At 41.3% G+C, this 15,946-nt stretch overlaps 2 protein-coding genes across 4 annotated transcripts; both read left to right on the plus strand.

The window, feature by feature from the left end:
* The first annotated feature begins 7,028 nt into the window (after positions 1-7,028).
* Positions 7,029-8,603, plus strand: LOC147307733 (uncharacterized). Its single transcript, XM_086273186.1, has 2 exons — positions 7,029-7,364; positions 7,851-8,603. The coding sequence occupies exons 1-2, from the start codon at positions 7,118-7,120 to the stop codon at positions 8,393-8,395; spliced, it is 792 nt and encodes a 263-aa protein (XP_086129312.1). The 5' UTR covers positions 7,029-7,117; the 3' UTR covers positions 8,396-8,603.
* Positions 8,604-11,968: 3,365 nt separating this feature from the next.
* On the plus strand, positions 11,969-13,645 carry LOC147307734 (tripartite motif-containing protein 16-like). Of its 3 annotated transcripts, none has more exons than XM_086273074.1 (2): positions 11,984-12,324; positions 12,496-13,645. In XM_086273074.1, exons 1-2 carry the CDS (start codon positions 11,984-11,986, stop codon positions 13,643-13,645), a joined length of 1,491 nt encoding a protein of 496 aa, XP_086129200.1. The 3 variants fall into 3 exon arrangements, with proteins under 3 accessions (XP_086129202.1, XP_086129200.1, XP_086129201.1); XM_086273075.1 differs by having other exon boundaries at positions 11,984-12,280; positions 12,494-13,645; XM_086273076.1 differs by having other exon boundaries at positions 11,969-13,645.
* Positions 13,646-15,946: the final 2,301 nt, after the last annotated feature.

Below are 15,946 nucleotides of genomic sequence, written 5' to 3' on the forward strand. Positions count from 1 at the left end.
GTTTAGTATTAAGCTTTGCTTGTTCCATATTCAGGTTTTCAGCAAAACTTGTTTGAGTCCATAAAAAAAGATTCATTCTTATATCTAGAGGAAGATTTTTTTTTTCAATAAATATTAATGTTAGCCCGCGACTTTGTTCCAGTTTTGAATTTTGGCCCACTGTGTATTTGAGTTTGACACCCCTGATTTAGAGGCTGAGTCGGAATTATCTTCAGCAGACCTTGTAAATAGTTGTGCAGCTGTTATTTCTGATCTAAAGGCAGCAGGTGTAGGCCAAAGTGTAGTGAATTCTGTAGTGAATTCCATGGAAGAGATTGTTCAAGATATCCAACAACATGCTAAAGAAACAGTCATTAAGCATGTATTTAGTAATGAAAGAGAAACAGAAATGTGCAAGAAAGTTGAAGCATGTTTTGATGAGTTAGAGAATCCTTTCTCAGTTCTTAATTCTGAGTACAAGAGGTCAAAATATTTATCAGACAAGTGGGAAACTGTAGAACCAGTTGAATGTGTAATTGGCTCAAGATTTGACACAAGGCGAAATAAAAAGACTGGAACATATGATCAGGCAGTTGTTCAAGATAAATTCATGTATGTTCCAGTTTTATCAACATTGGAATCAATATTTAAGAGTCAGCATGTTGGAGAAATGTTGAAAAAATCAGACACTTGTGATTCAAGACGCAGAGATATTTGTGATGGATCTCTATTGAAGACACGCCCTCTTTTTTTCAACAGAAAAGCACACAGTTCAGATCCAAATGTTCTATGATGACTTTGAGGTTGCAAATCCTCTTGGTTCCAAGCGAGGTATTCACAAGTTGGGTGCAGTATATTTTACCTTAAGAAACTTCTCTCCCAAATGGAATTCTTTTTTGGCCAACATACACCTTTGTGCCTTATTTCATGCACAAGATCTGAAACGTTATGGTTTTAGTGAAATTCTTGTTCCTATTGTTCGAGACATTAAAGTGTTAGAGAGCGATGGTATTGAGATTCCACTATTCGGTGGTTATGTTCGTGGTAGTGTGGTACAGGTCACTGGTGATAATTTAGGCTTACATAGCTTGTTTGGTCTGGTGGAGTCTTTCAGTGCAAGGTACTGTTGCAGGTTTTGTTTAGCTGATAAAGATGACTTTCAAACAGAATTCTCTGAAGATTTCCCCCAAAATAGTGTTGCGCACCAAAGACAACCACACTGCTCACTGTCAGGAAATGTCTAATAATCCATTGCTTCCTTATGTTTTTGGTGTAAAGAGTTCATGCTTATTGAATTCACTGACATATTTTCACACAACTGAGAACTTCTCAGTTGATGTGATGCATGATGTTTTGGAAGGAGTGGCCCAGTACAAACTGAAGTTATTGTTTTTGTATTTAAAAGAACAACATCTTACATTGGGAGAAGTGAATTTGAGAATACAAAGTTTTGATTATGGATTCATGGAGAAAAACAATAGGCCAGTAGCTGTGAATTTAGGTGGAGAGTCTAATGATCTGGGACTGAATGCTATTCAGACATGGTGCTTACTGAGGAATGTTCCCCTCATGTTTGGAGATTTGGTAACCTCTACTGACCAACATCGGGGCCTACTACTTTTATTACTACAGATAGTTAACATTGTATTTTCTCCTATGTTATCTCAAGGTATGTGTGTATATTTAAAACATTTGATTGTGGAACACCACAAACTGTTCAAGATGTTGTATCCCCAGAAAAAACTTTTACCAAAGCACCATTTTCTTATCCATTATCCTCGCTGCATCCAAAAAATAGGGCCTGTACTTCATAGTTGGTGCATGCGCTATGAAGGTAAGCACAATTTTTTCAAGAAACTGCTCAAATCATTCAAAAATATCACCAAAACGCTGGCCAAAAAAACACCAGAATTATATGGCATACATTTGGCAATCTTCAACAACCTTTAGTCGGTTAGACATTGGTCCAGGAAAAATGGTGTCTTTAGATATGGTAAAAGGAGGTTCTGGAATTGCAATAGCAATGCAACTGCCCAATAGAGTTCAAGTTATGAAAGTGAACTGGGCTAAACAGAATGGTATTGTTTACCGCCCGCATTTGGTTATTTGTGGCAAAGTAGTGTCTGAAATGCCTGTGTTTTACCAGATTGAGTCAGTTCTGATAATACATGAGAAACTGGTACTTCTCATTTTGCCATTATGTACAGTAGCCTTTCAAGAACATTTCCATGCTTATGAGTTGACCAGGACAAAGCAAGATTTAGTTGTCTTTCATGTTGACAGCCTGCATTATCCCAGGCCTTTTGACATACAATTGTCGTATGGAGTGAATGACAACTGTCATTACTTACTGTCATTTGTAAGAGTTTGTTATGCTAATAAATGCTGTTACTGTAACCTGTATGTTTGTAGTTATTTTCATAATATAGGATAGATCACAGCCATTTAGAAATATAGCATCATATGATAAATATGAAAAAATAATGAAAATGAAATATTATTACACATTAGAGTGAACTTGGACTAAAAATAACTCTATAAAGTGAAATCATATTACTCTAAACAGTGTGAATAACCCTCAGTGTTAAATATTTTTACACATTTTGTTGTTAATTTTGACACTAAACTGAGTAGAATTAACACTAAAAAGTTAACACTGGCCATAGAGTAAATTTTACCCTAATTTTGAGTGGGACCAAATGTTATCTGAAACAGAGTTAAAATCAACTCTCTAAGTGTAAAATTGACAGTTTTTTACTGTGTGGCCTCATATCAAATGTGAAGGCAGAATGAGTCTACGTTTGACGTTTGTTTATATCTAATCTTCCTTTTCAAACATTTAAACAGCAGCGAGTCTGCAGCTGAGGGAACACAAACTCAAATTGTCGGAACAGGTTTGCTCGTTTCTTGGATTCATTTGGTGATTTACTAAATGTATAACTGTTATTCTAATCTGCTGCTGGGTCTCTTACACTTTTCTTTATGCTGTATATTTTCACGTCTCTGGAATAGTTGGCAGTTAGTCAGCTGGGAAACTCTGCATATCGTGGATATGCTGACCTCGCTCCGTGGTGTACAGGGCCGTTTACCCTCATGATTAATATTCACAATAAAAATATTAGCCGAACATCATGAAGTCTGTATGTGTTTCATAGTGTCGAACAACCTTTGTACAGTTAAAGCCAGCAGTTACTACATGACAGAAACACCAACGTTATCTCTTTTATGCGTTTATACACAGGTCACGCTGATTACTGAACAAAAACCCAAAGATCAGATGTTAAACAGATTTATTTGCTCTCTCTCCTCCTTAAACATGTTTTTAATGTTAGTTATAATTCAGAATTGGCGACTGAAACACGTAGGACACATAAGAACATCAGGAAATAAAACACCGATAAATATAACCTCAGTAAAAGAAGTCAGCGGGGGTTACTACAGCTGTGTACCGGGGCCTGCGCTTTGTCGGTGGGATTGCTTGCGAGGCGAGCGGGTCTATCCCACGCTTTGCCGTGAGACTGGGCAGACGTCTCCGAAATCATCGAAGCACTTTTGCAAAGAGGCTGTATCTTGACAAACCGACCAGACACATGAAGATTAAACCACTACATTCTCGGCTAAAAAAATATTAAAGCGGTATTTGGTGACACACAAACAGGGTTTTTCAAAGTTCAGTTCTGTTAGCTTCCACATGCCGGTTGTTGTGTGCTAGAAACAATGGCCACCAGGCCTAAGCAATGGTTTTGACTTGATCAGCGTTAACCCCGCCCCCTGAGTTTGATGGGTGAGGCTGACAGATAAAATTATTTCAAGATGAGAGCCAGGCGCCAGGACTGCCAAAATGAAATAAATATATATATCATTAAATAATTAATTAAATGTGTCAATAATTAATTAATTAAATGTGTGTTGGCCCTGCGACAGACTGGCGACCTGTCCATGGTGTACCCCGCCTCTCGCCCTATGACAGCTGGGATAGGCTCCAGCGCCCCCCGCGACCCTGAAAAGGATAAGCGGAAGCGAATGGATGGATGGATGGATGGAATAATTAATTAAAATGTGAAATACATAAATAATTAATTAAACGTGTCAATAATTAATTAATTACACGTGTCATAACTATTTATTTAATTAATTCCAATTTTAATTAATTATTGCCACATTTAATTCATTATTTAATGGTGTATTTAATTAATTCATTATGGCAGTCCTGGCGCTCCATAGGCACCAGCGCCAGAGGTTGAATACAAAGACTGTCCTCTGGACACCGTATAACATGCCCGATCCCAAGGCCCTATATGTATGTGTTATGAGAGTGTGAGTAATGTGGATGTCTAGGTTGTGGAATAAAATCAGTCTGCTGATAAAACAGTGAGCACAGTGAGAAGATCTTCACTGAGCTGATCCATCTCATCTCATAAAATTGAGGCACAGGTGACCAGGAGGGGACAGAGGGGGAACGACCTTTTATTGCTTTTTTCTACAACAATTTCTTAGTTCAGCTGCAGTATTTGATATCCTGTAATGACTAAAATGATAATTTAAACAAATTTACATAAAAAGATTGTCTTTTAAATGTTAAGGTTATTTAACAACTTTAAAGGCTGAGCAGTGCTATTTTTAAATGAAAAACTCACAGGCTCACATGTTCCAGGATTGAATTAGTGTCTGATAACCCTCCCTCTTCCTGCTCTCTAACTCAGCACCTCCTCTCTGTCCACATGTTCCCTTGTTCCCTCCCCTTCTGATCTGCAGTTTGAAGATGGGTGCAACCAACATGTGGTGACGTATAAGAGCTGACAGATCCCATTCGCTACAGAAACCTATGTTGTTTAGATCAGAGCAGTTTCAGTTCTGAGGAAGTGAAACACACAGTCACTGACACTGTTGGGTGAAATGGCGCAGAAAAGTGTTCAGCTGGACCGAGAAACCTTCTCTTGTTCGATCTGTTTGGATCTACTGAAGAATCCAGTGGCTCTTCCCTGTGGACACAGCTACTGCATGAAGTGTATTGAAAGCTTCTGGGATGAAGAGGAAAAGAAGAAAATCTACAGCTGCCCTCAGTGCCGGAGGACTTTCACAGCGAGGCCTGTCCTGGTGAAAATGGACTGGTTCTTATATAGCGCTTTTCTACTCAATCTTGAGCACTCAAAGCGCTTTACAAAACTTGTGCATTCACCCACTCACTCCCATTCGCACAAGCACATTTTTCTTAGTGCTTTCTACCAACATTCAGACACACATTCCACAGATCAAAGAGCAACTTGAGGCAACTTGGAGTTAGTATCTTGCCCAAGGATATTTGAAATGCAGACTAGGTGAAGCCGGGAATCGAACCGATCAGTAGATGATCTGCTCTACCGCCTGAGCTACAGCCACCCCCAATAGTGAAGATTATTTTGAAAAATATCAAGATGTAGATCAGTTTCGAGATCAACTCCAAAATAGATCATCAGTCAGTCAGTAATAAGTGAGTTCTTTTTTGTTTGAAAGGTTTTTTTTACTCTTAATGTTGCTGAAAAATGTCAGAACTCAAGTTCTCATTTGCATCAGAGTGCACAAATAACTTCATTTTTACACACTTTTAATTTCACCTGCAAATGTGAGCAACATGCCCTCATTACAGACTTTAACTAAAACTTTATCTTCTCAGAAGTGTTTTTCTATAATTACATTTTTTTTATTGTTCGTTTAGAAGCAATAGTGGAGAGACCGGCTGACTGCTGCAGAAGAAATCTGCTCTGAGGTTAACAGAACGTCTGATCGTCCAGTATGAGATCAACCTTCAGCAGAGACTGCTGGATATCAGCCGGAAACCCGAGATAAAGTTACGCATAACAGGTAAAACTGCGATGGTCTCAGTGGACTAACACAAGAATACAACTCATGTAGGACCTGATCAGAGCTCAGCTTGTAGGCTAACATACTGAAATCAGGGAGCGGCTAATCACACAAGTGCGTCTCTTTTTTACGGTAAACTTTTAGCATTAAACAAACCTTGAGACCGAGAGAAAGTGCCTTTATAGAAGATTTATTTAGAAGATTAAGATAAAGGAGGCAGGGAGGGAAAGCTTCTGTTTTCTGCACTGTGCCACAGTTCGCTGTCTGCTTCGGCTCTCTGACCCTCACTCCGGGGCTACAGACAGTCCTCTGCCGCCTGTGGTGCTCCTCACGTCCGTCTGCACCCACAGGCTTCCCGAGGTGGAGGCAGGCCGGCAGGGACTTTGAGAGATGGGCTTTACTTTCAAAAATACCCCTTAATCAGGGTCTAACCCTACAAGACCATCGTGCCTCCCCCACCATCCTCACCTCATGTTAAAATGTATATTTTTCAACTGAATTATATTTGGGTTCAAGAAAATGATGAAGTTTTTAAAATAACTTTGTAATGTTCTAATAAACAGTCTTAACTCGAACTAAATCAGCTCAAATCTCACAGATGTCAGTGTTATTCACAAAGCATGGAAACATAGTTGTTAGTTTTGAATGCAGCCACAGCAGGCAAACTATGGCTGCATGCTCCAAAGAACAGGAGCACAGTAACTGAACACACTCTTAGCACACTTACATCTGATTTTGGGAACAGTTAACAGATCTGAACCTGATGACCTGAGAGGTTTAACTGGGTCAAAGGTCGAGAGCCAATTGAGAACTGTCCGGTTAAACCAACTAAATGATGAAACCTTTGATTTAAAATGTCATGATCAACAGTATCAAAGGCAGCAATGAGATCAAATAGAACTAAGACTGAAACTCTGAGTCCCTAATAATCTTCAGATCACTGATGACTTTAGTTGGGTTGATTCTGTGCAATGACTGGCTGTGAAACCTGACTGGTACTTATCTGCTATGGCACTGTGAGATTTTCAGTTTAATCTACAACAATGACAAACATTTACTTGCAGCGTGAAGCTGGCAGCAGCTACCTGAATGATTTGTACTCTGAACTTTCCTAATAAGAGTATCAGAGCTCGAGAGTAACTTACACTTTCATTTTTCACATTTGTACAGTTTAAATTTCACTCCCATATGAGGACATGCTCAGAGTGGACTATATTTGCTCAGATGTGTTTTCCTGTCATCACATTATTAACCTTTTTCCTCAGTGACCCTTTGTTCCTCAAGATCTCCCCCTAACATGAAGTGTGAGGAAGAGGAGGGCCTGTATGACCAGCAGGTCTCCAACCAGGAGAGGAACTCCAGTCTGGACCAGGAGGGCCCAGATCCTCCACAGATCAAAGAGGAAGAGGAGGAACTCTGCATCAGCGATGACGTAGAAAAGATTGTACTCAAACAGGAGGATGAAGGCCTCATCTGGACTGAAGAAGAGCAGCTCAGACAGCTGGATAACATCTGGAAACCTGAAATGAACTTACACAGCAGGGGTATGTAAAACCGTAATGGTCTTACCTAAAAATTAATATGACTTTAATTCATTCAATAAAGATATTTTGGAAACACATCAGAGTTCTTCAAGGCCAGTGTTTAAATAAACTCAGCTGATTGTTAGTCGAGGTTTTCTGAGAGCTTCGCTGCTTTTTATCCCCATATTTTAATCCTACTTTTAAATTTCCCCTTCTGTCTGATGTTTGTCTTATCATTTACATAAACATCTTTCCAACAGTAATTGGTGGACAAACTGTGATTGGTGCATAGAAATTTACTAACGTGTTAGAAGTGAGTGCATGAAATCTTATTTTAACAGTTTCCAGGTCTGGGTAAATGATATGATGATATTTCGGATGATATTTTGATTAAACTCTGTTGTAGAGTTGGAAATGGACAGCTGTAGACACCACTGCCGAGTAGTCATTCTTGTTATACTTCTATATTTATCTAAGACAAGTAATTTTGTCCATTTGTCACCTCAGCTTTCCCACAACAGCATGAATGTGAGGAGGAACTGGTTTTTGGGGACCAGGAGAGAAACTTCAGCCTCGACCAGGAGGATCCGGAGCTTCCACAGATAAAAGAGGAAGAGGAGGAACCTTGCACCAGTCAGGACGTAGATCAGCTTGTAGTGAAGCAGGAGACTGAAGGCATTATTATCTTCATGGTGGCTCCTACTTATGAGGAAAGTGAGCCAGAGCTGGACAGTGAACATCTCCTTTCTTCCAGCTCTCCTGAACCAGAGAGCAGAGATCAGCAAGACAACTTTCCTGTGTCAGAGAGTCAGCGTAAAACTGACACAAGTAAAAAGTTTGTGAAATGTGAGATTTGTGGAAAAACCTTTGAGTACAGATCCAAACTAACGAGACATATGAGGGTTCACACAGGTGAGAAGCCACATTCTTGCAGCACCTGCGGAAAAAGATTCAGCCTGATGATAAACTTGAAAACTCACATGAGAATCCACACAGGTGAAAAGCTTCATTCAGAGGATACAGTTACAAAGACACATGAGGATTCACACTAGTTAAAAGTGGGAGAACTGTCAGATGAAGCAGTCCACTGAGAAGCCAGATCAGAGCAGATCAGATGACCTCCTTCCTTAAAAAACTCTGTATTGTTTATTGTATGTAGGGGTGGGAGATATAGCCTCAAAATAATATTTCAAGAAACTTACATTTAAAAAAAATAATGTACATTTTATCAGCTCGGCAGGCAGCAGCATTTATACAGTGGGGCAAAAAAGTATTTAGTCAGCCACCGATTGTGCAAGTTCCCCCACTTAAAATGATGACAGAGGTCAGTAATTTGCACCAGAGGTACACTTCAACTGTGAGAGACAGAATGTGAAAAAAAAATCCATGAATTCACATGGTAGGATTTGTAAAGAATTTATTCGTAAATCAGGGTGGAAAATAAGTATTTGGTCACCTTGAACAAGGAAAATCTCTGGCTCTCACAGACCTGTAACGTCTTCTGTAAGAAGCTTTTCTGTCCCCCACTCGTTACCTGTATGAATGGCACCTGTTTGAACTCATCATCTGTATAAAAGACACCTGTCCACAGCCTCAAACAGTCAGACTCCAAACTCCGCCATGGCCAAGACCAAAGAGCTCTCAAAGGACACCAGGAACAGGATTGTAGACCTGCACCAGACTGGGAAGAGTGAATCTACAATAGGCAAGCAGCTTGGTGTGAAAAAATCAACTGTGGGAGCAATCATCAGAAAATGGAAGACATACAAGACCACTGATAATCTCCCACGATCTGGGGCTCCACGCAAGATCTCATCCCGTGGGGTCAAAATGATCATGAGAACGGTGAGCAAAGATCCCAGAACCACACGGGGGGACCTGGTGAATGACCTGCAGAGAGCTGGGACCAAAGTAACAAAGGTCACCATCAGTAACACACTACAACGGCAGGGAATCAAATCCCGCAGTGCCAGACGTGTTCCGCTGCTGAAGCCAGTGCATGTCCAGGCCCGTCTGAAGTTTGCCAGAGAGCACATGGATGATACAGCAGAGGATTGGGAGAATGTCATGTGGTCAGGTGAAACCAAAGTAGAACTTTTTGGTATAAACTCAACTCGTCGTGTTTGGAGGAAGAAGAATACCGAGTTGCATCCCAAGAACACCATACCTACTGTGAAGCATGGGGGTGGAAACATCATGCTATGGGGCTGTTTTTCTGCCAAGGGGACAGGACGACTGATCCGTGTTAAGGACAGAATGAATGGGGCCATGTATCGTGAGATTTTGAGCCAAAACCTCCTTCCATCAGTGAGAACTTTGAAGATGAAACCAGGCTGGGTCTTCCAACATGACAATGATCTAAAACACACCGCCCGGGCAACAAAGGAGTGGCTCCGTAAGAAGCATTTGAAAGTCCTGGAGTGGCCTAGCCAGTCTCCAGACCTCAACCCCATAGAAAATCTGTGGCGGGAGTTGAAAGTCCGTGTTGCTCGGCGACAACCCCAAAACATCACTGCTCTCGAGAAGATCTGCATGGAGGAATGGGCCAAAATACCAGCTACTGTGTGTGCAAACCTGGTAAAGACCTATAGTAAACGTTTGACCTCTGTTATTGCCAACAAAGGTTATGTTACAAAGTATTGAGTTGTATTTTTGTAATTGACCAAATACTTATTTTCCACCCTGATTTACCAATAAATTCTTTACAAATCCTACCATGTGGATTCATGGATTTTTTTTTCACATTCTGTCTCTCACAGTTGAAGTGTACCTCTGGTGCAAATTACTGACCTCTGTCATCATTTTAAGTGGGGGAACTTGCACAATCGGTGGCTGACTAAATACTTTTTTGCCCCACTGTATTTATTTTAATTTATTTTCAGTTGTTACAGATTGGACAGACATGACTGGGGGATAGGAAGGAAGGAAGGAAAGAAAGAAAGAAAGAAAGAAAGAAAGAAAGAAAGAAAGAAAGAAAGAAAGAAAGAAAGAAAGAGGGACAGTGAGAAAGGGCACTTAAAAAATATCTCCCAGGTCACCTGTTGAGAGAAGAAAATAAGAGAAAACAAGCAAAAAAGAGAGCAACATAATAACACAACACCATTGCAATAATCTAGCTAAGTGTAAATAACAGTAAATATTAAATACTGAATGTGATTGTGCAGCACGCAAGATTGACATCGCACAATGTGGTTTGAGGTAGCAGCCAAGAAAGGTGTAGCTTGTGTGTGTGAACACCTGTGTGGATGAGTGCTCGTCTATTCAAAAGGCTTCTCCATGTAACGATCTGCTGGTGTGGGGAGCCACAGCCCCGTCCCCCAGGGCATGAAGCAGGCATGGAGGAGATCCAGGCCCCAGACATCCAGAGGCCCCCAGAGTGCGAGCGCCCAAAGAGGACCACCGGAGGGGCAACCGTGCCACCTTCCTGGGAAGAGCTGAGGAGAACCCCAGATGAGGGGTCACCCAACAGCCACAGAGCAGAAGCCAGAGGGGGCTGCAGTGACGTACACGCGGGCTCTGCCGGCAGTCAGCTGTGCCAGAGTGAATCGAACCCCTGCAAGGGGCCCGACCGAGCCACGGGCACCAGGCCCCACCAAGCAGCCGTACCGGGGAGTGAGCTGGTACAGACCTGAGCGTCCAGCCCTGGACACCAAGAACGCACCGATGTCTGAGGGCATCAGCCACCAGCAGGGAGTGTGGTGAGGGGAAATAAGCCTCCATACCTTGGAGGGCCTGAGATGTTCCAAGGGGGTGGAGTGTAAGACCCGAGCTGACATATAGACACAGACGAATAGGCGCACACAGACCTAAACATGCATTCCCACCCTCATGCACACATATACAAATACTCGGCGCTCATCCAACCTGGATACAGACACAAATGGACACTGTACATGTACTGTACAGCACGGCCCCTCCTGAGAACCCTCAATGTCTACATGCATTTAAAACTGAGAGGTGGGCACCGGCGCCAGAGGTGAGGTTGAATACAAAGACTGTCCTCTGGACACCGTATAACATGCCCGATCCCAAGGCCCTATATGTATGTGTTATGAGAGTGTGAGTAATGTGGATGTCTAGGTTGTGGAATAAAATCAGTCTGCTGATAAAACAGTGAGCACAGTGAGAAGATCTTCACTGAGCTGATCCATCTCATCTCATAAAATTGAGGCACAGGTGACCAGGAGGGGACAGAGGGGGAACGACCTTTTATTGCTTTTTTCTACAACAATTTCTTAGTTCAGCTGCAGTATTTGATATCCTGTAATGACTAAAATGATAATTTAAACTAATTTACATGAAAAGATTGTCTTTTAAATGTTAAGTTTATTTAACAACTTTAAAGGCTGAGCAGTGCTATTTTTAAATGAAAAACTCACAGGCTCACATGTTCCAGGATTGAATTAGTGTCTGATAACCCTCCCTCTTCCTGCTCTCTAACTCAGCACCTCCTCTCTGTCCACATGTTCCCTTGTTCCCTCCCCTTCTGATCTGCAGTTTGAAGATGGGTGCAACCAACATGTGGTGACGTATAAGAGCTGACAGATCCCATTCGCTACAGAAACCTATGTTGTTTAGATCAGAGCAGTTTCAGTTCTGAGGAAGTGAAACTCACACAGTCACTGACACTGTTGGGTGAAATGGCGCAGAAAAGTGTTCAGCTGGACCGAGAAACCTTCTCTTGTTCGATCTGTTTGGATCTACTGAAGGATCCGGTGGCTATTCCCTGTGGACACAGCTACTGCATGAAGTGTATTGAAAGCTTCTGGGATGAAGAGGAAAAGAAGAAAATCTACAGCTGCCCTCAGTGCAGACAGACTTTCACAGCGAGGCCTGTCCTGGTGAAAAACACCATGTTAGCAGTTTTAGTGGAGGAGCTGAAGAAGACTGGACTCCAAGCTGCTCCTGCTGATCACTGCTATGCTGGACCTGAAGATGTGGCCTGTGATGTCTGCACTGGAAGAAAAATGAAAGCCTTCAAGTCCTGTTTAGTCTGTCTGGCATCTTACTGTGAGAAACACCTTCAGACTCATTATGATTCACCTACATTCAAGAAACACAAGCTGGTGGAGCCCTCCAAGAAGCTCCAGGAGAACATCTGCTCTCGTCATGATGAGGTGATGAAGATGTTCTGCCGTACTGATCAGCAGAGTATCTGTTATCTCTGCTCTGTGGATGAACATAAAGGCCACGACACAGTCTCAGCTGCAGCAGAAAGGACTGAGAGGCAGAGAGAGCTGGAGGTGAGTCGACAAAACATCCAGCAGAGAATCCAGGACAGAGAGAAAGATGTGAAGCTGCTTCAACAGGAGGTGGAGGCCATCAATCAGTCTGCTGATCAAACAGTGGAGCACAGTGAGAAGATCTTCACTGAGCTGATCCATCTCATCCAGAAAAGAAGCTCTGATGTGAAGCAGCAGATCAGATCCCAGCAGGAAACTGAAGTGAGTCGAGTCAAAGAGCTTCAGGAGAAGCTGGAGCAGGAGATCACTGAGCTGAAGAGGAAAGATGCTGAGCTGAAGCAGCTCTCACACACAGAGGATCACATCCAGTTTCTACACAACTACCCCTCACTGTCAGCACTCAGTGAGTCTACAGACTCATCCAGCATCAATATCCGTCCTCTGAGCTACTTTGAGGATGTGACAGCAGCTGTGTCAGAGGTCAGAGATAAACTACAGGACATTCTGAGAGAGGAACGGACAAACATCTCACTGACAGTCACTGAAGTGGATGTTTCACTGTCACAACCAGAGCCAAAGACCAGAGCTGGATTCTTAAAATATTCATGTGAAATCACACTGGATCCAAACACAGCAAACACACAGCTGTTATTATCAGAGGGGAACAGAAAAGTAACATTAATGAAACAACAACAGTCTTATTCTGATCATCCAGACAGATTCACTGTATGGTGGTATCAGGTCCTGAGTAGAGAGAGTCTGACTGGACGTTGTTACTGGGAGGTGGAGTGGAGAGGGGGAGGAGGTTATGTAGCAGTCGCATACAAGAATATCAGCAGAGAAGGATATGAATGTTTATTTGGACGTAATGACAAATCTTGGTCATTAAATTGTAACAACAACAGTTTTACATTTTGGTACAACAACATCCAAACTCGTGTCTCAGGTCCTCGTTCCTCCAGAGTAGGAGTGTACCTGGATCACAGAGCAGGTATTTTGTCCTTCTACAGCGTCTCTGAAACCATGACTCTCCTCCACAGAGTCCAGACCACATTCACTCAGCCGCTCTATGCTGGACTTTGGGTTGGAGCCACTGCTGAGTTGATTAAAGTGAAATAGACTGAAGTCTTTCATATTGTTGTAAGTTTAAATCTGTATTTTAGTTCCCTTTTAGTTTCTCTCCATCATTATTGTGGTATTTATGTGCTGCACATAAATCAGATGTCAGTCAAACATTATGGGCAGTACCTCGACATCTTCAACATGTTGTCTTGATGTTTTTACGTTTTATAGGTGGAGCTCTTTCCTGTGTCTGTTCAGCCATGGAGACTATCAATGCTTATGGATATTTTTATTTGAAAAATTTCTCCACATGACAACATAAACTTCTCTATCTTCTAAATGTTTACTGAATATTTTTCTTAGGTATTTGTATGTTGTTGTTTCTCTTCACTGATCTTAACAGAGAAGTCTACAGACCTTCCTTTATCACACAGATTTTATTCTCATTTGTACATTTATAAAGAAAACAATTAATTACAGAGCAATAAGAAATTTTAAGAAAGTGCACTATATCATAATTTATAGTAAAGTGTATTAAAGCATCGTTAGTTAGTCACTTATTTAGTTTGGAGCTGTATCATCTGACACTGTAGAAACATTTCCTCCAGCTTCAGCACAGAATGTTAAAAACAGAACTATTAATGAGAACAAACAGTAGGAACACAGTATCAGCAAACATCATGGCTTAAAATGGAGAGTAAAAATCTAAAAAGAAATAAACAAATTAGTAAAAAGGATTTCCTGTTGACATGTTATTGGTCCTATCTTGTCTGCAGCACCTCCAGGATGCTTCTTATATGTTTCTGGTTATTTTTGCACCAATTTTAGTTTTTGTCAGTAGGAAGTTCAAGTTCAACTCAGTGTGTTTGTTTGTTTTTTTCAAACTGATGCCTGACCTTGAACACCAAACATCTGTCAATAAAGCAATGATATAAAATGCTTATATTAGTACTGAAAAACTGCATATCCACTTTACAAATATAAATAATGATATAAATCCACAGCTGAACTGGAGGAGCAGCTGATCTAGTTCACTCATGTGTTTCTGGACTAAGAGTTGGAGCAAATACCTTATGATTCAGTGATGTTTGTTTTTGTTAAATATTTTGTAGATCCAAGAGTGAGTTTGACTCATGATGATGATGTTCCGAATTAAACAAAGTTGGTCACAAATTCTTCAAAGCTGTTTATTAAGAATATATTCACTTGGACTCATGAGACAGGCTTGTGATCCAAGGGAGCCATCAACTGGACAATTACTGACATGACAACAAAAAAGCTAAGTACAGAGGGGGGAACAGAGGTGAAAATACTTGCTTTAAAGGATTGTAATGTTTCCTTTTAAAATAAGTCTCTAAGGTCAGACAAAGGGACAGAAACTCATAGCTTTCTACCAGCCCAATGACAAAACTATAAGTTGTTTTTTAACATCTACTTTTTCATCTATTTGGCAGTCACAGTGAAAAGTATAAACATTGGCACGCTTTGTCTTGTGATTCTGCTGTTCGTAAAAAATGACCATGCGCAAAGTACCAGACTTTAAGGCTTTGACTTGATGCCAATGGCCTGAGGAGGACAGTATTACCCTTGGACATGTGTAGTCTGCCGTCTACTCAATAGAAGAAGAAGAAGCGCGGAAATGGCACAACTGTCTTCAGTTTCTGGGAGAGTTTAACAATGAGAGACTGATGATGCAGAAGAAATCTCCGTGGTTAAAAACATTAAAAACAGTCGTCCAGGATGATGAGATCCGCCACTGGCTCAGACTGCTGTATATCAGCCGGAGACCCGAGATGAAGTCACGCAGCAGGTATGTAAAACTGTGATGTTCTCAATGAACTAACACAGGAACGATCTGAGCTCAGTCTGTAAGCTAACAGGCTAAAATCAGAGAGCAGCTAATCAAACAAGTGCGTCCGTTTTTTTTAAAGGTCAACTTTTAACAATAGACTTTCATGAGACACATCAAAACCAAACAGGGAGGGAAAGCTTCGGTTTTCTGCACTGTGCCACAGTTCGCTGTCTGCTTCGGTTCACGACGCCTCACTCCGGGGCTACAGACAGTTCTCTGCCGCCTGTGGTGCTCCTCACCTCCGTCTGCACCCACAGACTTCCCGAGGTGGAGGCAGGCCGGCAGGGACTTTGAGAGATGGGCTTTACTTTTAAAAATAGCCCTTAATCAGGGTCTAACTCACTAAAAGATGGCCACATGTCTCTCTCCAACTTAATCTCTTTCTTTTAAGTAATTGTTTTTCATTGAAATGAAATTAATTGTTCAATAAAATGATTACATTTATAATTGAATTAAAGTTAAATGAATCAAGGTGATTTTGACTTTGCTAGTTAACAGGAAGAGAA

Source organism: Aulonocara sp. 'chitande type north' Nkhata Bay, linkage group LG18 (assembly GCF_057382095.1).
Source record: "Aulonocara sp. 'chitande type north' Nkhata Bay isolate Kocher_YH1m ecotype deep benthic linkage group LG18, A_spYH_male_GT1.1, whole genome shotgun sequence".
NCBI classification, from domain to species: Eukaryota; Metazoa; Chordata; class Actinopteri; order Cichliformes; family Cichlidae; genus Aulonocara; species Aulonocara sp. 'chitande type north' Nkhata Bay.